Here is a 26,502-nt window from a genome sequence, read left to right as displayed (position 1 = left end):
CTGTGGGACTGGGGGCTGAACGACGGTCGGACGACAGCCCACCAGCACAAAAAAAAAAAAAAAAAAAAACACCATGTGAAGAAAAAGTATATTAAAAGGGACACGGAAAGCAAACTTAGGAGGGTGACAACTTGTTCATTCGTCTCACCACCACCGTTACCGTGTCGGCGTTTTTAACGGCTCGGCGGAGAGCGAATGGACAGAGCCGGAGTGGAGCAGGACAGTCTCACCAACGGTACGACCTCGCCGTACGTCCGACCGTCTGCATTGTGTCTGCATCTCCCTGTCAGCTGTTGGGGGTGATAGAGGACTCACCGGGTGAGTCTTTGAGCTGTTTTGGCTTGTGAAGAAGCTTTTCTTGAGGGTCAGTGGGCTTGTTAAAAAAAAAAAAAGCGACAATTAGTGCTTTTTTATGGGGTACAAGCTAGTGTTTGAAAGTTGCAAGTGGTGTGTTGCTACGTGTCCCGTCCATACCTTAACTGTCAACGGGGAGAAAATCCACTGTAATGGGAACAAAAAATCTGTTTTAATATTACTAACTTAACTTCCTGCTAGATTATGCCATATGATATCCTCTACCTTCCTCCTTTATGGTGGGTGATACGTCGGTAAGAGACTAAGCACTAAGCCCTCAGAAAAACGCAGTAGCGTTTCTTCATGGAGAGGAAAGGTGGTGTGGAAGCAGTCACTTTGGCCAAAAAAGGCCCATAAATCATAAGAAGCCGTGAAATCTATCAATTTAACACACCTTCAACCACGATATCGCTCAATGTGGGCTAGCTCACACTGAGCACTACCACGCTTACTATAAGTGTGATAGTGTAGTAGTAAGAGTTGTGACAGTGCTGTTTCCGCTTACAGTTTTAATATGGGAAACACATGGTTTACTGTTTGTTAACTCACCGTCACAGTCAATTTCCAGAGTAAAGGATGATTTTACGGCCGAGGCGTGTGTCATGGCGTGTTTTCTCCCCACACCTATTTGATATACAGTGGCTTCTGAAATCGGGGAAATTTGAGAGGCAGGGAATGAGCGAGTTCCCGGTCCACGAGGAGCCGTGCAGGCTTGTGATCAGTGTCAGTCCCAGACGGCGAACAGCCCTAAAATGAGTACGTCCACACAGCCCCTTCATGCTCTGACAGGTCAGTCAGTAGCACGGGAGCAGGAGCAGCCTGGCCTCTTTTATGGCGAGGAATGTGAATAAAAACACGGGCCGAGATAGGGTTGTAAAGACCGATGCCTGGGCGATCATCCCATCACAGGGCTCCCAATGAGCCCGTCTAACGCAGAGCACAGACTGTGAGATCGTGGACGTCCGAAAGAAAATGTGGTCAGGCATGCCTGTGTTGACGACATTCCAGTTTAGATTTAGATAGAGAATTATCAGCTACGGATAATGGTCCAGAGAGACAATGTAACGGGATCATTCAGGTTGAAGTGGGCGAGACAGCTGCTGTTAGGCCTAGCTTATATTGTTGCCTAGATACATGACTGAGCCCTTGTCTTGCAGTCCTTGATTGTACATTCCTTTGTTTATGACTTGAAGAGGTTTTGTTGTGCTCCGGCTAAAATGACGGCTAATCGGCAAGGCAAGACAATGGATGTGTGTGTCTGTGGGTTGGCAGGTGCGTGTGTGTGTGTGTGTGTGCGCGCGTGTGTGTGTGTGTGTGTGTGTGAAGTACTGATAGACCCTCGGATGATTTAAAAAGCCAAAAGTCCTCACTTTCAGGGTGTCTTTGGTTTGACTGAGCCTGTCTTGGACAGGTGTTGCAGTTTTGCGCTTTTAACACCCTCTTAAAAGAGACTTGGTAATTCTTCTAGTCATATGTCCTGACTCTGATGTTTGAAAACTTGAACTTGCTGACGTTTTGTTTATGAAGACCTATAGAAGCATGTGGTGATGTCATTGCAGTGTTCACAGTGTTTGTGTTAAAGAAAAAAGTGCCGTTGAAGCCCTTTTTTCTGCAGTGTCATTTCCCCTAGTCCTGTTTGCTTGTGTGCGCAGGTTCACTTTGTGCTAGGCTCTCCATTTGTGTGAAATAAAGGCCGCACAGGCTCAAGCTGGAGCACACTCCTCCTTCCCTACTGTAATTGGTGCCATCTGTTTTGGCTGTGTTAACATAGTCTGAGGAATGTTATGATCCATTATTCACTCTGTTCAAGCCAAATCAGCCAGGGGATAGGTTGACTGTTTGGAGGAAAAGATTTATAGTTTTTTTAAGACCCGCTCCTAGGATCTTTACCTGGAGATCCATGAGTGAGAGGCTTGGTGGCTTATTGCTTGTTTCCCCATAATCAGCCCTTTTCTTCCTTCACCTCCTACTGTTTGAACTCTCATTTTATGTGCTCTTTTAGTGTCTTCTTCCTCCTCTTTGACCTGTTCTGTTTGAACTCTTTTTCATTCACTCTCTTGTGTCATCCCTTAACACTTTGCTACTTTAACAACTTCTGTCTTATTGTACAGTTGTGCTTACAACTGAGCAGTCTTTACAAGAAAATATAAATGTTTAAGTCAGTTTTGTTTTACGACAAATTCTTAACAGATAAACATAAATCCAGTGACTTCGATTTGAAAATAATCTGTTTTACAGATTCCCATCAAAGTCACTTTTTTTTTTTTTAATATGAATCAATACAGAATTGGATGTAACAGATGTTGGATCAACATCTAATTGAAACAAGAAGTCTTAAGCATTTTGACAGTGGTTCCAGTCATTCCTCAGTACTCCCATTGTTTCAGTCCACATTGTGAATATGTTTTGTATGTCTTGCCTCTTTAACTCTTTCTCCATTTTTCTCCTCTCAGGTAGCAGACACGTATACCATGCCGACGAGTGATGGCCCTAGTCACTTCCCCGTCTTTGTGGCTCCACCGCACGGCAACCACCAGAGGTCCCCAGGTTATGTCCCCGGGCGAGTGGCTCCAGTCCGCTCGCCGCCACCTGCCAAAGCTCCACCGCCTCTACCGCTAAAACCTTGTGGCGTGCTGCCGGAGCAACTAGCCACTTCCAACCTCTCAGAGGAGAACCAGCGCAGGGAGCGTGCTCAGAGCCTCCAGCAAAGAAAGAACACACTGATCTGCTTTGGAGTGTCGATGGGTGCTTTGTTCCTCACGCTTATCCTTATTCTTAGTCTCACAAGTGGAGATGTGTTAGACGGTCAGTACTGCAAATTAGTGATTCAAGTGATTTTGATTTTTTTCTCTATGTGTATATATAATGTCTTTGCGTAACCCGTGGCTTCTAGACTTGTTCCCTGTTGTATACACCATCGCTGATGTCGCTGATTGCTGACATTCCTATCTAATGGAAAGTAGGAGATTTTCTGATTTGTTACAAATTAGTTATGTTTACAGAGAACTGTCCGGACCACAACCTATCCCTTAGTGGCTGGAATCCAGGCCACCAACCAGAGAAGGCTGTTGTTGTCAGGAGGGGACATTTGTTTAGATTGGATTCTTCTGCTACCTTCTATTCACTAACCATACAGTCAGGAGGTAAACAATTGAAGGTCGATGATTCATTAAGCAGTAATTTGAAAAGTATAACATTGATGTATATAAATTTATTAGATATGATAAGTGACATGCATATCAAATTCAATTTATTGATTTCTGGGTGTAACATACAGCAGGCAAGAACTCATGTTTATCTTCCTCTGACTTCTCACAGGTCGGGTAGTTTTTGCAGACAGTGCTGATGGCTCCAAAAACATAACCTTGAGAACACGCCATATCCTCATAGAAGAAGGTGGAGCCCTTCACATCGGTGCACCCAAATGTCGCTACCGTTCTCGTGCCACCATTGCCCTTGTGGGCCGTTCCGACAACAAGGCGGATCCTGAGGTTCCTGGCCTGGGCCGCAAGTTCATTGGTGTTCGGGGTGGTGGAACTCTGGAGCTACATGGTACTGAGAGAGTTTCCTGGTCTCTGCTGACCCAAAGCATTCCCGCCTCCGGGCTGGCCACAGGAGGTCATGCGTTTCAAAGGAACTTCAGCCGAGGCATCAACCTGCGTGTGGTGGACCAGGACACAGCTGCTGTACTGTTGTCTGAACGCTATGACACACATGAGTCCCGTAACGACAGTCGTCGACTGACCCACCTTCTTCGGTCCCTGCCGGCAGGCCGCATTGTCACTCTGGCTGTAGGAGACTCGGCCGTCAAAAGTCTTTTAGATGAAACCAAGAAGACCATTGAAGAGAAGCTCGGCAGCAGCTTTGTCTATGATCTCAAATACAGGTATTATTGCCAATTCATGAATATAAGAGATGTCTTAAAGACCTGTAAATTCTGTATTTTTCAAATCGACTACAAATGAAAATCAAGTTTGTATTGGTTCTCCATGGTGTGTTGTGTCTGCAAGTTTTTGGGAGTATTTTGCTTGTTCTTGGTCTCCTGGGGCTGCTAAAGAAGGTTAATGTGTTTTCGTTCAACCACCGAAGTAAGGCCTCTCACCTTTGAAGCCTCAGTACTTGGAGTGACAATACCATCATTTTGTTCCACGTCCATCCTCCCTGGAAAATTATCCTCTTTCACATATCTTTCTTTTCATTTGGGATCTTCCCTTGAATCGTTCCTTAGTTATTCCTCTTCCTGTTTTCCCATGTTTCCGCACTATCGTGTTTTGCCAGGAAAGGACACATGTACCGGATAATGGGGCTATGGTTAGAGAGTTTCCAGGATTTGTGCAAAATGTGGCAATTCAAGGGGATTTTTTTTTGTCCATTCTTATTCCTGCAAAAGAACAGATACTGAAAGTTAGATATAGGTTTAAAGTTTAGTCCTGTCCTCATGGGCTTACACACTCTTTAAACTCATGAACTGAGAGAATTGGATTTTAGCTTTACATGACATTAGATCTTCGGCCACTGTTACTCAAACATGTAAGCAAAAGTGTTTCTTTCAATGGAAATCCTAAATGCAGCATTTCACTCTGAGTTATTTGTAGCTTGTCCTGGTTTGGTCGTTGGTTGGCTGAAAAGCCAAATTCTACGCAAGTGTCACATTTCGCCTCTGGGGGTGGGTGCCAAGGCAGCACAAAGGTCTTCGAACAAATCCCTTCAAATCTAAAGCACAGTGGTTTTAATGGATCTGACGATAAAGCCCGTGCTTGTATGCGTGTGCAGCAATAAGTTAACGGTGTGCACTTTCTTCTAATCCTTTCACCGTTTATGGGAGTGGAGATTTTTATCTTACTTTTCTGTGGATTTACTTATGGTAGGAGGAAACACATAGCATGTATTTATGAGACAGCATGCCGTTTAATGTCTCATTAAAGTCACACTATGTTAGGTTGAGTGATTTTAGGCTGAAAAAGTTGGGGGGTAAAGGCATATAACCTATTGGACTGAGCATAATGATGGTGTGGATCAATTTATGACATGAAACAGCAGGGACTGTTGCTGGAACATACTTGGGAAACAATTGTGGTTCTTCTTTTTTCAACATTTTTAAAAATATTTCGCATCAGTGCTGTAACTCCTGGGAGCCCTAAAAAACCCTTGTCTCCTCAAATTACCAAATTACCCAAAGTACCTTCAAATTTCTATAGGTTGGTCTTAGTGGCTTCAACCATCCTTCCCAGCACAGATACATGAATCTGTTGGCTCCCACCTTGTGCCTGTTGACCTCTCTGTCTTTCATCTTTGCATCTTGTGAGAGCACTCACACACACACATACAAACACATGTTCATGCAGGTCTGTAGTGAATTCACCTCTGGCCTCCGGACATTTATCATTTCCGGTCAAACAATCGGGTTTAAAAACAGGTTGTTAAAACGCTGATGAACATCATATCAAGGATGTGGCAAAAGGAAAAAGTGAAACAACCACACTCTCTTATTTCCTTTGTGTGCCTCTAACTATTGGACTCATCTCTGTTTAATTTATAAAGCACGCACTTGCACAGGCTGCATATTAGCAGCCTTAGGACAAAAAAATTATTGATTTTCCCCAACAGGAAAACCCACAGAAAGCCACACACTAGGGGTGAAATGACAGAAAAGGGTGGATCTCCAGAAGGATCCTGTTCATGTATCAGTGGGGAGCACAGTGATATGGTACAGAGGCGCTTTCATCGACAAAAAAATATGTTTTTTGATTATGATTATGCCAGAGACAGATATTAATACAGAGGCATGTTGGACTTAATAGCATCAGAAACTGGCTAATATTCAGGGAGATATTGTAGGTAAACATTGGGAATATGAAGTCACTCTGGTGTACATGGTTTATTTTTTGTTATTTTAAATATTCCAAAGATGGTTTTCTAAGGAGTAGAATGAGCGTTTTACTACTTTTGTATGGTATTCAAATGTGCCACGAGTTGCAGGCTTTTATTGTACATACATCACAGTACCTGATGAAATAGAGCTAGAGAGGTAAATGTAAAGGTGAATTTGGGAAATTGCCTCTGGCACTGTTTACTGTATTTGGAGCTGACCAAGCAGTGACTTATTGGAAACAGGTGACTTCTGCATACTAACTTTCCTCCAGTCTATCCGAATGTAGAGCTGCCTGGCCAGATATGTTTCCATTGCTTTAAAAATAGGCTTGTGAATGGGTAAATTCTGGGAGAATGTCATGTTGGACAGGGTGAGTTTTTGCTGATTAAGAGATTAAAGGTAAGGTCATAGTTTAGAACACTGGTTTTAAAATATTATTGAATCCATAAATACCAGAAAGGCTTTAAGCTTGTTTGGACTCATTCAGCTAATGCTGGACAACAAAAAAAGCAAGAGTTCATTCTTAAGAACATAAGGGCATGATATGAAACATTTAGAGCTTCTAGTCTTAGTACACAGTCTTGTTTTAGGTGATACGCCCTTAAAAACATGACCAATCCCTGTTGCCATCCACACCCTCAGGCTCCTCTGCTCAAATAATTTCAGCCTCTCCTTCTTATTTACTCATTGTTATCTCAGTTGAAAATATTTCTTTGACATTTCTGCTTTTATAAGATGCTGTGCAATGGAGTGAGAAGGGAGGACTTGTATCAAAAGTAGAAAAAAATTAATTTTTGGACGTGGCAGGTGCACCCATTATTCCTCTGAGCCATATGAACAACCCTCCTGAAATCTTCTGTCCTCATTTTAATAATCCCTCGACTTTTCTGATATCCTTTAGGTTTCCTCCTCTCACCGTCTTTTTATTATTACATGACACTCAATTGCCTGCTCCTCTTTCAACTACTAACCTGCTTCAGGCTCATCACAGGCATTTGTCCTGCCTCCAGGGCATTACACTAGTGACTACTTTAATCCCATTTTCAGATACCTTGCCTCTTATGATTTGTAGTATATATAGTCTCAGTGGAAGAGGTTTGTGTGTGCGATGGACGCATTTTCACCCTGATGCCTCACTCAAACACAGAAATTTTATTACTCCATTCCAGGTCACACCCTTTATGTGACTAGCTGTCGCATTTTCTGTTTTCTGTCACATATAATGGTTTATGTTTGGTGCAAAGTTATTTTCTCATTAATAGCATTTTAAATAAAGCTGCAGAGCCATGATTAATTAGGCTACTGTATATGAAGTACTATTATCTTCTCAGTGAGCCTATAAAAGGATTAAAACACTAATATTTGTGATTGTGTGGGTGTTTGAATGTCCAAATGTGAGCAACAAGTGACATAATAATGAATCAGTAATGAGTAACTATGTGTAACTTTTAGCTACACTTCAAGGTTATCTTCATCATCCAAAGAAAGTCCATTGAAAACTGAGGTCCAGAACTTGATCCTTCATTTTTCTTTGATATGGATGTGTGAAACTACTCTATGTCTGAAAATGACTCCCGCTCCTTTCTGTCTCTCCCCCACTTTTCACTTCACTCCCCTCGTCTTTTCAGACAGGCTTGGGCTTTGGTCTCTGTGGTAGATGGCGGCAACGTGTCATGCTCAGAGGACGTTAGGGAACATGAAAACCACGACACAGGAGGTAGAGCTCTGGCAAGACGCAACTTCACCACTGTAGATGGAGTGGGCTTCTCGGTCAGCGCCTACAGCGAATGGAAGAACGGTGAGAAACAGCTTATTATGGTAGTAATTTACTGTATATGGTTCAGTGTTGACAGCTATTAAAATATAATGATTGGCCATTTATTTTAGTGTTTAGTATGTGTCCTCTGTCATTTTGTGTAGGTCGTCTATGTCTGTAGTTATTCACAATAACAGGGGCCAGTATTGTGGAAGCTGTCTGGGTAGAATGGACAAGTTTCACTAGCTTTGAGGTAAAGGGTCTGGAGTCAGGGTGAGGACTGAGGTTTACCATATGCCAACTGCTTTACAGATCAATCTTCTGAACATGAAAGACATTCTTGTGAGCGTGTGTATGACAGTGTTTTTGTGACCATACTGTTATGACAAATACATGGTCTGAAGGCAGATGGGAGTTTGGTTGGTTGGTTGGTTGGTCGTGTGTGTGTGTGTGTGTGTGTGTGTGTGTGTGTGTGTGTGTGTGTGTGTGTGTGTGTGTGTTTATTGCCACCATACACTCCCACGCCATTTAAAGCAAATTTTGACAGTGACTCAGTTTCACTGTGAAAGGTAGATGTCAAATGATTATGTTTAATGAGGTTTCCTACTATAACTCTGCTTTCTCTGCATCATTATTTTGGTTGACATTGCCCATAACTGAACTGAATTAACTGCTTTGGACAAATATTATATTTCTGACATCCATTAAGAATTGAACCTTTGCTTCACTATCTCTCAGTGGTTATTGAGCTATTCAGAAGCCAGGAGCTGAATTACTCTTCAGTGGAAAAAAACTACTTTGAGGGGGTAGTAAGAATAGATGGAGTAATAGTATTTCCCTATAGTTGTTATGAAGTCCATGTATTGGGAATATTTTATATTTATTTGTAGAAAGCCTTTTTAAGATCTTCTATTGCTACCATTGAAAAAACTGTCGAACAATGCCAAAAATCCAGACTGTCCATGTTTAAAATTATGGCTATCCTTAATGCCTAAATAAGGTATGACACATATTTATTAAAGACAATTAATAAACCACAAGAATTTCATTCTATGTTGTGATGCTGTGCCTCATGTTTCTTTAAAATGAAGTGATATGTTATGTCCCTCCAGGTTTCCCCATCTCAGGCTTCCAGGTGGATGCTTTGGACCAGGTGGTGCTAAACCTGCAGGATGAAGTGCAGCAGACCTGGAAACAAGGGGATCGCATTGTAGTTGCCAGTACAGACTACTCCATGCACCAGGCTGAAGAGTTTACCCTGCTGCCATGTCCTCACTGCACCAGCAGGCAGGTCAGGATACAAGGTGAGGAAGAATAGCTTTGGTTTTTCGGGGTGCAAACTGAAACTGAACATGTCTGTGTTGTTGTTTTTCCTCTGTGCGTTCAATCCTATCTTGTGTGTGTGGTTTGTAATCTATCCCAAAGCTTGTTCTGCAGGCTACCATTTTGAGCTACACAGTTCCCTGCTAATTGTGTAGAAGGACAGAAAGGAAAAGGAAGGAAGAGCCATGGGAAGTGCAGTACAAACATATTTCATATTAGAAAGCTTGTGAGAAGACTCATGACCAATACTGTGCCAGGAGCAGAAGTCGTCAAATAACATCTTACAATAATTCTCCATTATAATCAATATATGTGATTAGCAGATGAAGGGCTACTAATCCTGGGGTCCAGAGAGAAAGCATTTCCTGTTCTGGTGTTTTGGAAATATAAGAGTATTGGAGGAGGCTAAAAAGAGATTGTCAGGTTACGTTTTGACAGTAACCGCATCTTAAAATAACTACAGTGGTTGTATGGATTTGGATTCACAACCTCCTACCTTCTTCTGCTCCTTTAATTTCATTCTCTGACAATCTCTCTATTAGAGATGTTTCCTGATCTCATTCCTATGTTGTCGACAAGTGCCAACTCCCTTCCTATTAGTGTGTGTGTGTGCGCCTTCTTTTTGTGTTGCTGCTGTGAGGAAGGGCTGAGCAGCTATAGTACTGTTGTGTGTTGATATTGGCATTTGCACCCTGTGGGCAAAAGTATTTTCCCCACTGACGAAAGGCTGATTATTTTGTGTTTCATATGTATTTGATTACTTCTGCTTTTACGTGTCTCTTATTTTGAGTGCTTGGTTTTGGGATGTGGGTAGTTGTTTGTGTGTGTAGCTATTATTTTAAGCCAAGTTGTGCATTTCAGTATGATTTGTGCCACCTCAGAAAGCTTACACAAGAATTTTAAGCCAAATTGTGTTGCCATGCATTTAGTAAAACTAAATGACTCCCTCAGCTTTTGTTTCTTTTCTGCTTTCTTTAGATGTAATAACATTTGTATTCTTACAAAATAATCACTTGCACCTTTTTCAGGTTCCAATTGTGTACCAGATTTTTCTTTAACACTGTTACCTAGTAGTAGCATATGACCAAGAATCATGTTTGTGCTACTCAGGGAAGCCTCAGTATAACCATGTCGGAGAGATCATAGATGGAGTCGACATGCGTGCTGAAGTGGCTCTGCTCTCCAGGAACATTCTCATCTATGGAGAAATGGAAAACTCCTGCTACGGAAAAAACATGTGTCAATTCTACAGCCATGACACCTACGGAGGCCATATCAAGGTGCATCTTATTTGTGTGTACCTTTGTAGTTTTATAACAGTGGCTCTTGTTTAGAACTGTGTACTTGCTGATGTATTTATCTGCATGTTTCAGCATGGCTTTACATTCTCGCTAAAGGTCACTATGTCTGAAGCAATCTGCGCAACAGTTTCCATACTGCAGAGCTCAAGTGTGCATACATTCAGTATTTATATGCCGTCCTAAGTGAGAGGGGTTATTCATGTTCCCAGTTCAGTTAGTTATATGAAGAACTGCTACTTCTCTGACTGCTACTCTCTCTATTTTTCCCCTCTGCCTCTACATGTTAAGCTTTTATTTTTATGACTTAATGGCTGACACTTCTTCTTTAGAAGACATGCAGTATAAATCTGAACAAACACTGAAGACAAATTAGGACATCATAAGGACCATCATAGCTGGAACATTATATCCCCCTTGACCTCTATGGGTCTCTATCTAGCAAGTTCACTGTAATTTGATTAATGATGGCATGAGTCCATTCACATTTAGGGAAAATGCACAATAACATTCCTTAGGCTCTATGTAACTTGCCCCCTTGTGCTAAATAAAATAAACACTTTTTTTTTGTTTCCATGTTAATTTTTTTTTAAAACACATTAACTGTCTCAGACAAAAACACTTTCAGTCATACTGCAAAATCTGCCTCTAAAGTGATTTTTTTTTTTTTTTTTTTTTTTTTCCCCCACCACCAAACTAAGTGACCTCAGCAACAGCGCCATGATACACGTGCGTCTGTGTGTGCGTGTGCGTGTGTGTGTGTGTGTGTGTCTATGTGTGCCAAGTGGATGAGATACAGTTAGTGGGAGGGATTGGCCAATACCTCTTTAACAGGAACCAGACTGTGTGGATTATGCCATAACCACAAAAAGACCTCCTAGAGAGCATTGTACAGCATATTTTTATTGGATTATTTGTTGATTTTCATGTTTGACTTAATGTGCTACCCAGTAAATTCGTGTTTTGAATGTATGCATATCTATGTATCTTTTAATTTATGCCTCTATGACTCACATCTCTTTTTCATAAAGAGTAACATCAGTAGTTCTGGAGCACTTTGAATCACCTTAGCATGGTGCCAACACAGCTATAACTCATGGTCAGTGGAATCCTAGTCAGAATCCCAGGGAATCATATTGTAGACCTAAACCTGTAGTTGGATCAGAGTGGCTGAACAGTCAGCCTTTTTTTGTGGTAAAATATGAAGCCACCACATTTCCCACCACAGGGCCATTTTAATTTATTTTTGCTGTGTATAATAACTCATTTTTCATGCTTGATCAATTTTTAAAGACTCCCTCTCTTTTACAACTTACCCTCCACTCTAAGCCTTTCTTTGTTCTCTTTCTCTAACACCATCAGATCTTTGGTAACTTCTCGTCAGTGCATCTGTCCCACGTGGAGCTGAAGAACATGGGTCAGCAGGGAGAGATGGGCCGTTACCCCCTCCACTTTCACATGTGCGGGGATGTTGACCAGAGGGGAGGCTACTGGGAACCCACCTATGTGGACGGAGTCTCCATTCACCACTCCTTCTCTCGCTGTCTCACCATCCACGCCACCAATGGTTTGCTGGTTAGTAAACTGTGTATGTGTGTGGCTGTGTTGAGTAAGTCTATAATGTATGCGGTAATGCAGAGATGACAGATGTAGACACACAGACAGCTCTTACAAATGAGTACCATGTGATACTGACTGTTGAATACTCATCAATTACAGCTCCCATCACTGCATTACTGTAACGGCTTGTTTCCTCCACTCTTTTTCTTCCACTCCTTTCTTCTTCTAGTTGTTTTTCCTGTTTCCCTTTTGGCACAATGACCATGTGAATATTCTTTTGTTTCGTATCTTCTTCGGAAGCTCTCTTGATACCATGATTCTCTACATAGCTTCAGATGGATTTAATTTTTTAAAGACAGTCTTAGTAGGAAATTCTGTCAGAAATTTAAAGTATTTAAGGAGGCAGGCATCTAGTAGTTGGAATGTACTGTACTTCCCTGTGGGTATTTTGAGGAATCCAAGATGGACTAACAAATGTTGTCCTAGCCCTCTTGTTTACCAGGACTTTCAGCATATTTCCATAAGGTATGAATTACCTACCCCTTGGAAAAGGAAAGAGATTCATGAATGGGATATAGTACTGTATTTATTTTTCTCTCCTGCCAAGGACTCTGCTGTGAAAGTCCTCCTGTGCTCTGTTGGCTCTTAGTTATTCTTTTTTGTGTCTTGTGGTCTTTCTTTGACCCAGGTGAAGAACACTGTAGGTTATGACACCTTGGGTCACTGCTTTTTCCTTGAGGATGGGATTGAGCAGCGTAACACTTTCTACCACAACCTTGGCCTGCTGACTCGACCTGGGACTCTGCTGCCCACTGACCGCAATGAGACACTCTGCACCAGCATCAAGGACAAAGTCTACAAGGGCTACACTCCCTCACCCAGCACAGAGTGCAAGTAAGAAATCAGGATAATGACATGCTATATCTGTAGTTAGAGATATGAATAAAGAGGCATGAGTTTCTGCACCATCCTCAACTACTTATCTATGAATAGTTACAATGCATTGCTTAGCAAAGACTGCAAGTCAAGAACCTAGGATAAGGACTTGGGTTTTCTCACTTTATGAAACTGTACGATTATATCTTACTTGTGGGTGTAAAAACTCCATCCATAACTGCTTTGTGGGTACACACACAGGTTTAAAATTATTACACATTATACCAGAATTTTAGAGTGAGGGTTTTACTGTGTCACATGTTAGGCAGTTGTTGCATTGATATAGCTAGTTCAGACAGTGCAGATTTTCTGGACCATCATCATGCACACATGGAGGTCCATTTTCATTCATAGCACCGACAAGAAAGGCTATGTCGTAGTTTCCTTTTAATATAAAATACCTAATCAATTCATCAGCAACAGCTGCAATTCAGAAACCCTGGGGTCTTGTTAAGCATTAGTCTGAGGAAAATTGTAATGACAGATAACAGTAGGGACACTGCTCAGGCACTTGGCAAGCCTTGAAAGCTGCAAATAAGCCAACTCCTCGACTCTAAACACAAATGATTAGTGCCACTTTTAAATGTATCTGTGTCAGAGTAGATCTTTTTACCGTGGAGTCAGTGTGGGAAACCTGGTGAGATAGTGCAGACTTACTTTGAGAGAAGACAGCAGGTCAGTGTCCATGAGCCAGAGATAGTGTAGTTAGTAATAGGGTGTGATAGAGATATTGGCAGGGGGGGGGGTTTATCCATGCAGTAACAATCTCTCCTCTCTGTGGGATGTTTTTATGCCATAGCAAGAACAAGAAAAGTTCCTCTGTGAGGGAAGCAGCAAGGTCTTTTTCCAGGGCTTTCAGTGATGAGTGTGTGTGAGTCTTGGCAGATCTCACCCCAGGCGGGGTTTATGCTGGAGAGGTGGATTATTGAGGGAATTCTTGAAAGATCATGGTATTCTTTGACATGTCTTCTGCTTATTAGTCATAGTCTCTGATATGCAAAGGTACTGCCCTTTTAATATCTTTTTTTGCCTGTCTGTCTGTCCCGATCTGTGTGTGTTATGTTTTCCAGGGCAGTCTCAACATTCTGGATTGCCAACCCTAACAATAACCTCATCAACAATGCAGCTGCTGGTTCTCAGGTAATAAAATCAGAGATATATAAGAAAACAGCTTCAAAATAACTTTTTACAAGTGATTAAGAAAAAATAAGAGGCTAATAAGGAGAGTCCCTTAGTGATATATGAACTGTTGTATATTATGTGAAGCTGCAGTGGATTTGCTGTTCCTGAACTTTACATAAAATAAATATAAGATTTATATGCTCATAAAAAGTGATCCATCAATAAAATGGGATTTAAAAAGCTTTAGTATTTTATATGGGGTGGAATAACATCGTGAGACCTCTAATATATGAAAGTGTATCCCATCTCTTTTTCATTTCAGCATAAACAATGTGGAAGTCTGGGGGGGGGCTCTTACTGGTAGGGGGTATGTGTGTGATATTTATGTTGTCTGTCAATATCTGATGAACCATAAACTTTAATGAGCAATTAAGCTCATATCAGCTCCTACAACTGGTTTGTTCTTGCTGTAGGACTTGACCAACATGAGAATTGTACGACATCCTACCCTGTTCTACTTATTGTTTTTGTATTTTACTTACAACCACCTATAGATGGAGTTTGTATAAGCTCAGATAACGAAATTCCTGCTGTTGTACTGCAAATGTGATTTGTCTTGTTTATCACCTTTTGTTTCTACTCTCCTTTCCTGTTCCAGGACACTGGCATATGGTTTGTGTTCCACAGCTCTTCCACTGGAGACTCTCATGGGCTGGTACCAGAGACCAAGGCAGAGCTCACTCCCCTGGGGATTTTTTACAACAACCGTGTACACTCCAACTTTAAGGTATCATCAGTGTTGCTTATCTTTAAGCTTTTTTATTAACAGGGTATGTTCAAGTCAGTGTTTAAACATACAGTGTTTATAACTTGTAAAAAAGGATTGCACATAATTCTCTGCCTAATCACTGGGACATGGACACGAACACACACACGCACACACACACACGAGTAGGCTCTACAATAGTGCTCTGTTGTGTAATGACAGAAGTCAGGCAGGTGAACTGTAAGTTCTTTGTCCAGTCTGACCACAGCAGCCTCTCTTATAGAGGAAGGAGCCCCAAGGTTTAAGACTATACCTCGCTTATACCACAAGACCAACTCAGAGCACAGGTTTCCATATACATAAGAAACCAACACCAACACAGAGACACATTACTTCTGGTTTAATTTATTTTACAATTCATTTTTAAAACAGACAAAACTAAGCCATATGTTATGGAGTATGTAAATAGGCATTACGTGTTCATATACATAGGGTATATACAGTATTCACAGGAATTAATCAAGCTTTCTTCTTCCTAGGCAGGACTGTTCATTGATAAAGGGGTGAAGACCACCAATGCTAGTGCTGCCGATCCTCGGGAATACCTGTGTCTAGATAACAGTGCCAGGTGTGTATGTGTGTACAAATGTGCCTGCAACAGCAGTTTACAGTTTGAGAAGTGTACAGTCTGTCATTTATACTCTGTAAAGACATTTATTACTCTTAAGAGCTCTGTTTTTTTTATTATTAATTTGGATATCTCGAGTAGTTAGTTGTGAATGTATGTACATGGATAGTGACTTACAACTGACTAGTATACTGTGTACGTTTTTGCACAAAGCCTATAACTGTACACGATTAGAGGGTCTGTGGTGGGTGATCATATGCATCAGGGTGTACAGTTACACTATGTAAATATTAAGGTATTTGTGGCTTACTAATATGTTTGTTTAATGCCACTGTCAATGATTTCTTATAAATTAAGTTATTTATAGCCTCTTGCTTTATATCTACTAGGATATGGCCATTGACTGGGATAGATACAGTAGATGGCCTTTTACTCTATTACTGCATTTTAGTAGAAGGTCTGTCAGGTTTGTGTTGACAGAGAAAACAAGGCTTCACAGACAGTTTCCACTCTGTAGCTCTCTACCCAAATACAGCCCTCAACTAGACGGAAAAAATCTTACGTGTCCACTGAGACTACTGGCCGTGTGTGTGTGTGTGTGTGTGTGTGTGTGTGTGTGTGTGTGTGTGTGTGTGTGTGTGTGTGTGTGTGTGTGTATTTGGGCAGAGTTATGAGGGGGAGGATTTTAAATGTTAAAATGTGTACTAACTATTAATCTTACATGAGAGAGAGAGGGGGTAAGATTTTTGTTGTGTGATTGTAAGAAACTCTAGGAAGAGGATATTAGATACTAATTGTTCCCGGAGATGGTTCCTTCTGATTTAAGTGATGCTCTGTCCTTTAATCTTGTGCCACATTTAGATTAATATTCCCCCTTGACCAAGGCTTTAGTCCATGACAAGGTATTTTAAAAACTAACAGCCAGATTTGCATAACATTTGTAGATGTTCATGGTATCCAGAGCCTAAACACTGATGTTTAAGGTGAGCCCTAATCTGAATTGAGTGCCACAATTAGGCTGGAAAGAAGGATAAGGCCTGTCCTTTTGAGAAAACTGCAAAAAAAAAAAAAAATCGTGTTTGGTTTCTTTCAACTTTGTACAAAAGATACTTCCCATTATAATGGAAAGTTGCCCATAAAACTTTTCTAAGCACATTCATGCTCCCAAGGGGGATAAACCTTTTTGTATTTAATGACACAATGTACTCTTCTACAATGCCCCTCGCAGTGCACATTGTGGGAGGGAGTGAGCAATGAAGCCTAGTCTAGTTATAAGTTATGTCTGTGAGATTTACAGTATGATGAAGTTATAATTATCAGCTCCATAGTCACCAATATACCTTTTAAAAGTTATTTGGTGTGTGTTTGTCTTTCTGTCTGTCTGAGGACCACATGTACAGAAAATTTAGGTTGACAAAATAGGCATTTGACATTTTGGTAAGGGTTAAAACCTCAGAGGAAATGAATGTAGTTGATGGAAAGTCACAAGGTCAGAAAAAAAATCATGCATGTATTTATGTGTGTGTGTGTGTGTGTGTGTGTGTTTTACTTTTTTTTATTTTTTATTCTTTTATCTTGTCAGATTCCGACCACACCAGAATGCTGACCCTAGCCGTCCTCGGGTGGCGGCAGTCATCGACACTCTGATCTCCTTCAAGAACAATGATTTGGGAGCGTGGATACGGGGTGGTGACATTGTCATCCAGAACTCTGGGTGAGTCAACTCACAGGCTGTGATGTGATTGATGTCATGTCTTAAAGAGAACTGGTGACTGGGATTGTTCTGAAGGAAAAGAGAGAGGATGGGGTCCAAACAAAAAAGGGGGAAAAAATGGGATATTGACAATTTGTGCGTGTAGCATAATGAATTATGTAATCCCACCACAACTCCCTGTGATGACATCATCTAATGTATGTAACAAATTGCACTTTTCCACACTTACCATTTGACCCAACTTTATGTTCAACCTTGGATTGATTCCCATAGTTTTTGAGGGAGTAACAGTGACCTGACAGATGATTCTTTTTATGAAATAGCAGATTTAATTTTGAATACATTATCAGATGATTCCAATCTATTTGATATGTACTTTGATCAATCGTTGTCTTTTTTATTCAGTTCCTGGATGCTGGATCAATAGCAAACTACTCTCAACATGTCTCACTGCTTTGTTACCTGGCAAGGTCCTGGTCGTTCATTAACAGACATTTTGTAAGACTAACATGTCTTTTATTTTTCTACTTTCAGTTTTGCAGACAATGGGGTGGGATTATCCTTTGCCAGGTGTGTACTTATCCAAATCACTCTTGTCCTTGCAGTCTTGTGATTTTATTCAGCTGGACTTGCTTTTCTTCTCTCTTGGCCAGATGAACTGGCCAAAAACAATTTGTGATTGATAGATACTGAGCATAGAGCAGATACTTAAAATTTCCTGTGTGGTCACAAGCATCTCTTTTTACTTAACACAGTAACATGCATTTTTTTTCTTCTACTTTCATTCCCAAAAAGCAGACAGCTTTATAAACATATTTAAATGTGTGTATGATATGTAGTTTTAATTACTATACACCGTTATTTCCTTTTAATTCTCCAGTGACGGCAGCTACCCCAAGGATGAAGGCTCCAGCCAGGAGGTAATGCAATCCCTGTTCGTGGGTGAAAGCCGGAACAGAGGGACCAATGGAGGCCAGAATAAATACTGGGGACTAGGAGGGGCTGATGCAAAGATGAGAACACTGCCCAGAAACAGGTGAGAAGGAGCAAACAGGGAGGAATAAGTTGATGAAGGGAGGAAAGATACATTTGAGTATCTGAGGGGTATAGTCCAAATCAAACTATGTTTTATCAGGAATTGCAGGGGATGGTGTAGGCACATTTTCCTTAAAAAATATACTTAGAAAAACAAAAAAGGACGAGAGAGCCAGCAGGGCAATCAGGTAGTTTAACAGATGGACACATGAGGCTGCTACAGCTGCTTTTAGCTGTAGGTGGACTTGTGAAAGGAAGTTCTGTTTTGACTAACTTCCCTCCAGGGATAGTTTAGGCAGTTTAGGTCGAAACACCTACGTGATTCCATAGAAAGGGATTAGTCATTGTAGCACTTGATTACTTTAGAGCAACGCTGTTTTTTTTCTCATCAAGTTTCCAGGCTTTTCTGACACACAGTTCCCATTTCTGACACCCCATTTTCTAGATGTCATCTTTTCCTTCCTTTGTTTCTATAATTTTGAGTTTTTGATCGTCTTTGGAAAGGAACATGAAGAGCTCACTTATAATGCTCCCACTGACAGGTAAACCAGACAGATGTCTGATAAGACCAAAAGTGTGTCAGTTTTGCATTACTTATGCCTCAATGACAACTGGACTTCCACTATGAGGAAGTTTATGGGGTCTCTCCTTGCTGTAATGCCATTTCAGACTAAATGGACAGTCCTAATGAGAGCAGAGTTTTGAGCTTCATGCCCTCTTACAGTCCCCTTTCTTTCTGTCGTTCTCTCTTATTACAGAGAGTGTTATACAAAAAGAGAGCAACATAAACTAAAGATTGGCAAATAGTTGCCTTTTTTAGTTTCAAGAACTAAAGTTTATGTCAGTTTATAAGCACTGTCACCATGGTGTACAACCTTACAACCATTTTACAGGCTTCCTGACCACACTGTGACATCTGGCTCAGTCGGTTTGTCTGTCGTCATCATGGTTACTGCTAGAGCTGCTGACACGCTTTTTTTTTTTTTCTTACCAGAAAGAGGATAGTTCCGCTAAAATAGATGAGCAGTTTGATCCTTTAATTTAAAAAAAAGTCTCATAAGGTTTCATTAACAGCAATTACATAAGACTGCCAAGTCTAATTATTTATTTATGTGACCTTAAATCACTTTGAAACACCAACATTGTGGGTGAAATGAAATCAACAGTTCAACCTTAGATCATCATCTGAGGGCAAGTTAAAAATTCTAATGATAATCTCAACATTATACAAGAGCAGCAGTCTTATTAACATAATCAACTTTTTTCCATATAAACATGTTTTTTGTGTGACACAATATTTGGATTGGAAAAAGATATAATTTTTAACTTTGATTGCCTGAACTGTGTGGTCTGTTTTTCTTCTAATTTTTTTTACAAACATATGTTAAAATAACAATTAACAACTGTCCTACATTGACCAAAATGTCTAAATTACTACCTAACATAGATTGAGTCCATTTTGGGGAAACCCCTTGAAATGGTAAAATTGACTAAACGCCTATATAACTAAGAATTATTGAGTATGTCATGTCTGAGGCAGTTGATGTCCTGCTCCCTAGTGAGCTCATGGCCTGGCTGAATCATGTTGGAGTTTTGTAGTAACATGTTCCCTAAACCCTTTTCAAGTGTTGGGTTTTAGCCAGTCCATCACTATAAATGATCCATTTAAATGATAGTCCTTTTACTCTGTTTGCTTCATCTGTTTTGTCTCCGTTTTGTTTATTGCTGTCAGTTGTCTTGCCTAAACATGGACTATTCCCTCTCCGTCTAAACTGTAGGACATTCCCAATCCGAGGTTTCCAGATTTATGATGGTCCGGTGCGGCTTACACAGAGCACATTCCGTGGATTCATCCCCACACCAGAGCGTTACACCAGTGCAGTGGGATTCAACCTGAAGAACACCTGGCAGCTGACTCCACGAAATAACTTGTCCCAGCTCAGCTTCCACTCCACTGTGAGTAAACATCCAGGTTTGAGAAGACTTTGCATGAGACATCACAACCACATTTTACAGTTCAATGTGTACTAAATATACGTGCCCTGGGGTTTCAGACACACATACCTTATTATCGTATATTGAAATCTGCTCATAATTATTTATTAATAGGTTATAACAACTAACATTAACTGACATTTTAGGATAAATTCCCCCATGTGACTCTTAAAGTCCTGTTTTAAACCTTGAATTTAGGTCAGCTCTTTTTCCATTCTCTCTTCTTTCCTCTTTATCCATCCGTTGCTTCTTACATTGTTGTGTTTTTTCTTGTCCGCAGATTCACTGCTTTTATGTAGTACAGTAGTTGTGAACACTCCTTGGATTGACAGATTGTTTTAAATTTATCTTAGTCCTCACCTTTTCTCTCTACCACACTTTGTGTCCATCCTCCTGGTACACTTTGTCTGACTGTTTCCTCTTTGGTAGTTTGCTCATATTTGTTCTTCACCACTATAACCATCCCCTCATATTGATTAGATAAGATCAGAATGATAAAGTTTGCAGTTATTTGAAATATTGGTTAGACAGAGGAAAGGAAAAGGGGACCACTTTCAGACTCAGGGCTGTGGTGAAACCATTGTAAATCGCTGGTGCCCTCTAGTGGTGGTATTAGACAGTGTGCTGCCTTAACTTAATTAACACTAAATCCCCAATTTACTATAATTGTCTTTATATGTCTTCAGCTCATCAAATCTGATCTCTTAAACCATAATGTCATTGCTCTTTTCATCCTAAGCACACAGTAAACATTTCCAGTGGAAATTGATGTGTAAAGGGGGCTGTAGGGGGCTAAATTAGTATCCTCTGTCAAAAGGCAGTCATCAGAGAGCAATGTCTTGTCCTTCTGCAGTGCTTGTAAATCTTTTGTACTATCGAATATCAATATGGATAGTTCTTGTCAAGCAAATAGCTACATTATGTTGATGAAAAATAATTACTGAGTAAATAGCGGCTGCGCTGGAGAGAGCACTACCAAACAAACATTTACCAGAGGTGGCACTTAAGCAAAGCAGTTATACCTCAAATTGATAAATAGTGGTAAAATTTATATATGTGTATAAATTTATATACATTCTTGACAATCAGCTAATATCCTCAGGTGGGTCTGCGGACGTTCTTTGGTCGCCCCGGGCAGTGGTTTGAAGAGAATGACCTGGACGGTGACAAAAACTCCATCTTTCACGATGTGGACGGGTCAGTAACAGGCTACAGAGACACCTACGTCGGCAGAGCAGACAATTACCTGATCCAACATCCTGGCTGTGTGAACATGTCCCGGTGGAATGGAGTGATCTGCAGCGGCCACTACTCTCAGGTAGAGCATGCCGGGGTCTACACCTCATTCTTGTTATCCTTACCTTCTAATGTAAAAATACCCACTCCTCCACACCCTTGCCCTCTACCACATCCTATTCTTATTCAGGTGTACATCCAGACCCAGGGAGCCCCCAGCCTCAGTTTATCCATCAGCAGAGATGAATATCCTGAATCTCCTCTGGTACTGAGGGGGATTAACAGCCAGGGGGCGCTGTCTCAGCAGTATCAGCCCATCCTGATGATGAGCAAGAGCTACACTCTGCACTGGAGTGGACCTGCACCCAGAGAGGTTGTCCTCTCTCTCATCAACTTTGATAAGTGAGTCACAAGAGTCAGCAGTGTGTGTATGTGTATGTGAGCAAAGCTGCTGCAAATGAGGATGTATTTTTCTCCTTGAGAAAGCCATAGAAAAACAACATATTTTTAACTCCTTGTCTTTCAAATAAGCAGAAATATACCAGTATTCTCACCATCACTGCATTAAATTGTGTTTTTCAAAAGTTTTTGTGTATTGTCTTGACCACATTAGAACTATTCTCAGCTGAAAAACCTCATAAACAACCCTAAATGGTCCCTAAAGGGGAGAACTTGTGTATTGAAGTGTCTTTATGTTTCTCTTTCTGTCACTCAGAAATGACTGGGGGCTGGTGGGACTCTGTTACCCATCAGATACCACATTCCAGATCATGGCCGACATCAACGACAGGCAAAGCAACACCTTTGATGATATCACAGACTACGGCACTGTGTCATCCCTTGCAGAGCTGGAGAAAAGAATGATGGAAAGGAAGTACTTCTTTGACCAACCTGTTGGGTGAGGAAACCAAAATCCAGTCCTGTCAGTTCCCTTCTTTTGTTTTTCTTTAAGCCCACACACACGCGCGCACACACACACACACGCGCACACGCACGCACACACACACAGACACACACACACACACACACACACACACACACACACACACACACACACACACACACACACACACACACACACACATCCTATGCGAAAGCAGAAGTGGGTTAACATTTGTACATGTCTTATGTTTTCATTCCAACTATTTTCATCTTTCATCCCCTTTTGTCTCTTTGAGGCTCCCTAGTTTATGAGAGGTTATTAAACTCTGTCTATTTCTCCTGTTTTCCTCCCATTACACCTAGCTTGTTGTGGCTCTACCTTCGCGCCCGGCATAGTCGTGACGGTCACAGCTACTGTTCAGTGAAAGGCTGTGAAAGAGTGAAAATCATGGCCACCACATCCTCCAAACAGACCTCTAACTGTACAGCTAAGGCCTACCCCAAGTACTCCAAGACTCCCTCAGCAGTGGTGCCTATGCCAGCTCTAAACACAGACCCCTGCAAAGGCTGTGGTGCTAAACAGGTTTGTGTTGTTATATTTAAGATCACTTCTGTTCAGCTGCTTAAAACTCAAGCCACCACTGCTGACCAGTGTGTTTTTATCTCAGCTGGTGTTTTCCAGCGAGCCATGGACCTTCTACCTCCAGACACAAATCAAGTCTCTCAGCAGTAAAGAGCAGCAGAGAGGAGATAACAGCTCCTTTATCACTGTGAGTATACCAGACCTCAAGTACAAAAACAAATCCAAACACATTATGTCATCTATATGACTGTGAATCAGGGTTTGTTCAACCCATTTTTTTCCTGTCACCTGCCAGGTGAATGAGGTGACCATGCCCTTCTCTCAGCCTGGGTATTTCCTGGTCTCAGTGGATGCCTGCTCTGGAAAAGTCACAAAGAAAACTTCATTTTCCAAAATGGACGCAAAAATGGAGCAGTACCTAAAAAGCGGAATACCAAAGAAGTGAGCCAGGGAAAATAGGATATTGTTGTTCATACCCCATATGTTTACATTTCTGACATCGGGAGAAACTTTGCTGTCTTTTTTTCCCCCTTTTTTCCAGTTTACATTTTATTTTATTTCTTTTTCACATAAGCAGTAAAGTATAGCAGAATTTTTCAGAGCCATGCTTAAGTTACAGACCTGTGTGTTTCCTCAACAGGTCAATAGTGCTCATGGCAACACGAGGTCAGCCAGAAGGCCTGGTTGTTGTCGCACCATATCTTGTCTCCTTGGGTATGGCCAAAGCTGCCGATCTGCATAGTAAAGGTTAGTGACATACGAAATAGTTTCCCTTTCTATATTTTGGGGCAAAGTCTCTCTTTCTCTCACACTCTTAATGCTGCCTCTCACCACAGAGAGTCTGGCACTTTGGGGGTTCCAGGGTGGCTCTTCACCCCCTTCGTGGGTTTCTCTACTTGCCGGGCAGGGGGAGGACTTCCTGAGGCTGCAGGAGCGCTACTTACCCCTGGGTTTGGAGGCATACGGCTGTACGCCACCTGCAGCTCCAATGCGCAAAGACCTGGAGTTACTCAAAAAAGCCACGGGACTACAATGACCAATGTGAACTATACAACTTACCTACCCAAAACACTCTTGCACACAGATACACAAACACACACAGCCAGCTGATGAATGTGAACTGCCGAATTTAATTTATTAACAATAGCCAAGATGTTTACCAATTGGAGAGTGGAGAGAAGGTATTTTATTATGAAGAGGGGGAGTATTTTTGTGATTAGTTTGTGTGGGTGCGTAAGTATGTGCAAGTATGCCTTGGGGCCGCAGAGTCAATGCACTTTTCTTTTAAAGACACAACTTATCAGCCAAAGTGATCAAAAGGAGCTTTGCGATACTGTAACTCAATAGTTTATCTTCGACAACAGAAAAAAACAAACCCAAAGCAACCTTTAACATCTACCTACCAATGTTATTATTTATTATGTAGTAAATGAAAACAGAATGAATTGGATTGAGTGTGAAAATAAAACACAATGCATTAGATACACACAGACCAGGACTAAATTATGAAAATAAATTGCATTGTCCCTGAAATGAGACATGTTCTATTTGAACTGACAATGAAAGATGGATTAGATGTGCTCAGGTCAGAAGGAAATGATAAAAATAAGTGCCATTGCAATATGAAAATTAAACAGCTATATTAAGGAAAAATTAACGTGTAATATAATAAAAAAGAGCCAGTGGGTTTGATGTGTTAGTTATTATTTGATGCAAAACACATTTTAAAAGCAAGTTATAACAAGCCATATGCATATTAATATTTAAATAGTCATATAGGCATACAGTAGTTTGCAGTAAAATTAATCTGGCTATCTTGCCTTTCTAACATATGATAATGCCATTAAGTAGATAACTCACTATTATATAGGTCATTACTCTCTTTCCATTCATTCTCACACATCTTTTAGCTTTGTAGCTGAGGTCTCTAACAACTGAATCTTTAACTGGAAAACCTCCTCTGATCATCGTGCAGCTCTACAACTAAAGACTTTAAGCACCTTTTTAATGGATTCTTACATGGACTTACTGGATCTTTTAGCTCATATCTTTTATTTATCGCTTTGCAGTAATGGTGTCTCGATTACTGGCCACATGTGCAGCACAAATATATGTACATATTATGTAAGTTTTCTTTTTATTTTTGTTTTCTTAAACAGGATTGAATGTTTAAACTTTCATCTGCCTCATTCATGATCTTTTAGCGTTCATTGTTGCCAAACCGTGTTTAGATACATTACAGGGTGCTTTTTTTTTTTTTAGAGATGGCACCCTGACTGTACAGTAGTGAGCAGCAAAATGCATACAGATCATATACCAGCTTTAAGGTATAAGGCTTTATGTTGGGACTTTCAGTATATAACCTTTTTTGCTGTGTTTGGATGTGAGCAGGGCTCCCCCACTGAGCAATAACAAGTACCTGTTTGCGTGTGCGTGTGTGTGTGTGTGTGTGTGTGTGTGTGTGTGTGTGTGTGTGTGTGTGTGTGTGTGTGTGTGTGTGTGTGTGTGTGCTAGTATATGACTGACCATGTGAGATATAGAGAGGACAGTTACCTTGTTGCCTTTTAACCACTCTACTGTTAAAAAGAGCAAAAGAATGAGAGAAAGATGTTTCCATCCCTTACCTTTTGTTCAATTGATGCTTTAAAGATGCACAACCAGAGTTTTTTTTTTTTCAATTAGAAGTGAGCTTTGTAAATATGGTGCTTAATGTTTAACTCAAACTGTACATGTAATGGGAAACAGGTTTTCAATAGTGTGTATTTACTGTTGTTTTTGTTTTTTAGTCAATTAAGTCATTTTGACGAATTTAAGTCAGTTCTTTCAACATGGAAACTCAGCATTTTTTTTATGAAATTGCCAATTAAATAAACATATATGCCTTGTCATGAAATCATATTCCATTATTTTCTTACACCAGTGGCTAGAAGAGAATGGCCTCTCCTGGGTTATAGGTCTAACAAATGCAAATAAGTCTTAATAATCATGTGCTTTCTGGATCCAATATACAACTTCACCACTTGGGGGCACCCTCGTATTTTTGAGGAGGTCCTGCTATCACTTTGAAATTCGTCTTGGCACAAATCTCCATTTTCACATCGATGATATGACTAGCTTGAAGTAAACTAACAAAATCACCATCAAACTGTAGCCTGAAAATAACCATCTCTGTTCATTTCAACCCATCAGTTGCCAACACAGAGGGAAGTGGCCAGAGGGATATGGTAGAGTTTTAATGAGTCCCTGGAGATCACAGTTAACATCTTCTATCGAACATGTCAAACTATTAGATGTTGAGAAAATATGTGGTGTCATGGAGTGCAGTAAGAAAATGATGAATTCATCATCCACAAGAGGCCACTTGTTCTAATGTCAGCATTAGAGCTAAAAGCAAACAGCCACATATGCACAGTAAACAGATAAATAAAAGTTCACATAGATT

At 40.7% G+C, this 26,502-nt stretch overlaps 1 protein-coding gene across 7 annotated transcripts; it reads left to right on the top strand.

The window, feature by feature from the left end:
• The first annotated feature begins 68 nt into the window (after nt 1-68).
• On the top strand, nt 69-25,924 carry cemip2 (cell migration inducing hyaluronidase 2). Of its 7 annotated transcripts, none has more exons than XM_040155661.1 (24): nt 69-235; nt 2,808-3,159; nt 3,357-3,497; nt 3,673-4,240; nt 7,855-8,024; nt 9,095-9,286; nt 10,416-10,585; nt 11,966-12,178; nt 12,852-13,057; nt 14,170-14,239; nt 14,880-15,008; nt 15,527-15,615; nt 17,198-17,329; nt 17,864-17,899; nt 18,210-18,365; nt 20,143-20,320; nt 21,462-21,677; nt 21,786-21,997; nt 22,311-22,493; nt 22,841-23,060; nt 23,146-23,247; nt 23,356-23,501; nt 23,701-23,807; nt 23,897-25,924. In XM_040155661.1, exons 2-24 carry the CDS (start codon nt 2,826-2,828, stop codon nt 24,094-24,096), a joined length of 4,170 nt encoding a protein of 1,389 aa, XP_040011595.1. In that variant the 5' UTR covers nt 69-235; nt 2,808-2,825; the 3' UTR covers nt 24,097-25,924. The 7 variants fall into 7 exon arrangements, with proteins under 7 accessions (XP_040011595.1, XP_040011593.1, XP_040011594.1 ...); XM_040155659.1 differs by having other exon boundaries at nt 69-318; XM_040155660.1 differs by having other exon boundaries at nt 69-364.
• Nucleotides 25,925-26,502: the final 578 nt, after the last annotated feature.

Source organism: Xiphias gladius, chromosome 19 (genome assembly GCF_016859285.1).
Source record: "Xiphias gladius isolate SHS-SW01 ecotype Sanya breed wild chromosome 19, ASM1685928v1, whole genome shotgun sequence".
In the NCBI taxonomy this organism is placed as follows: Eukaryota; Metazoa; Chordata; class Actinopteri; order Istiophoriformes; family Xiphiidae; genus Xiphias; species Xiphias gladius.
This window is presented reverse-complemented; position numbering and strand designations above follow the sequence as displayed.

Bases quoted from the DNA above. Each gene is read 5' to 3' on its own strand.
- cemip2 (XM_040155658.1), top strand. The intron at 15,009-15,526 runs GTATCATCAGTG...TCTTCTTCCTAG, and splicing joins GTGTACACTCCAACTTTAAG to GCAGGACTGTTCATTGATAA. The intron at 23,808-23,896 runs GTTAGTGACATA...CTCTCACCACAG, and splicing joins TGCCGATCTGCATAGTAAAG to AGAGTCTGGCACTTTGGGGG.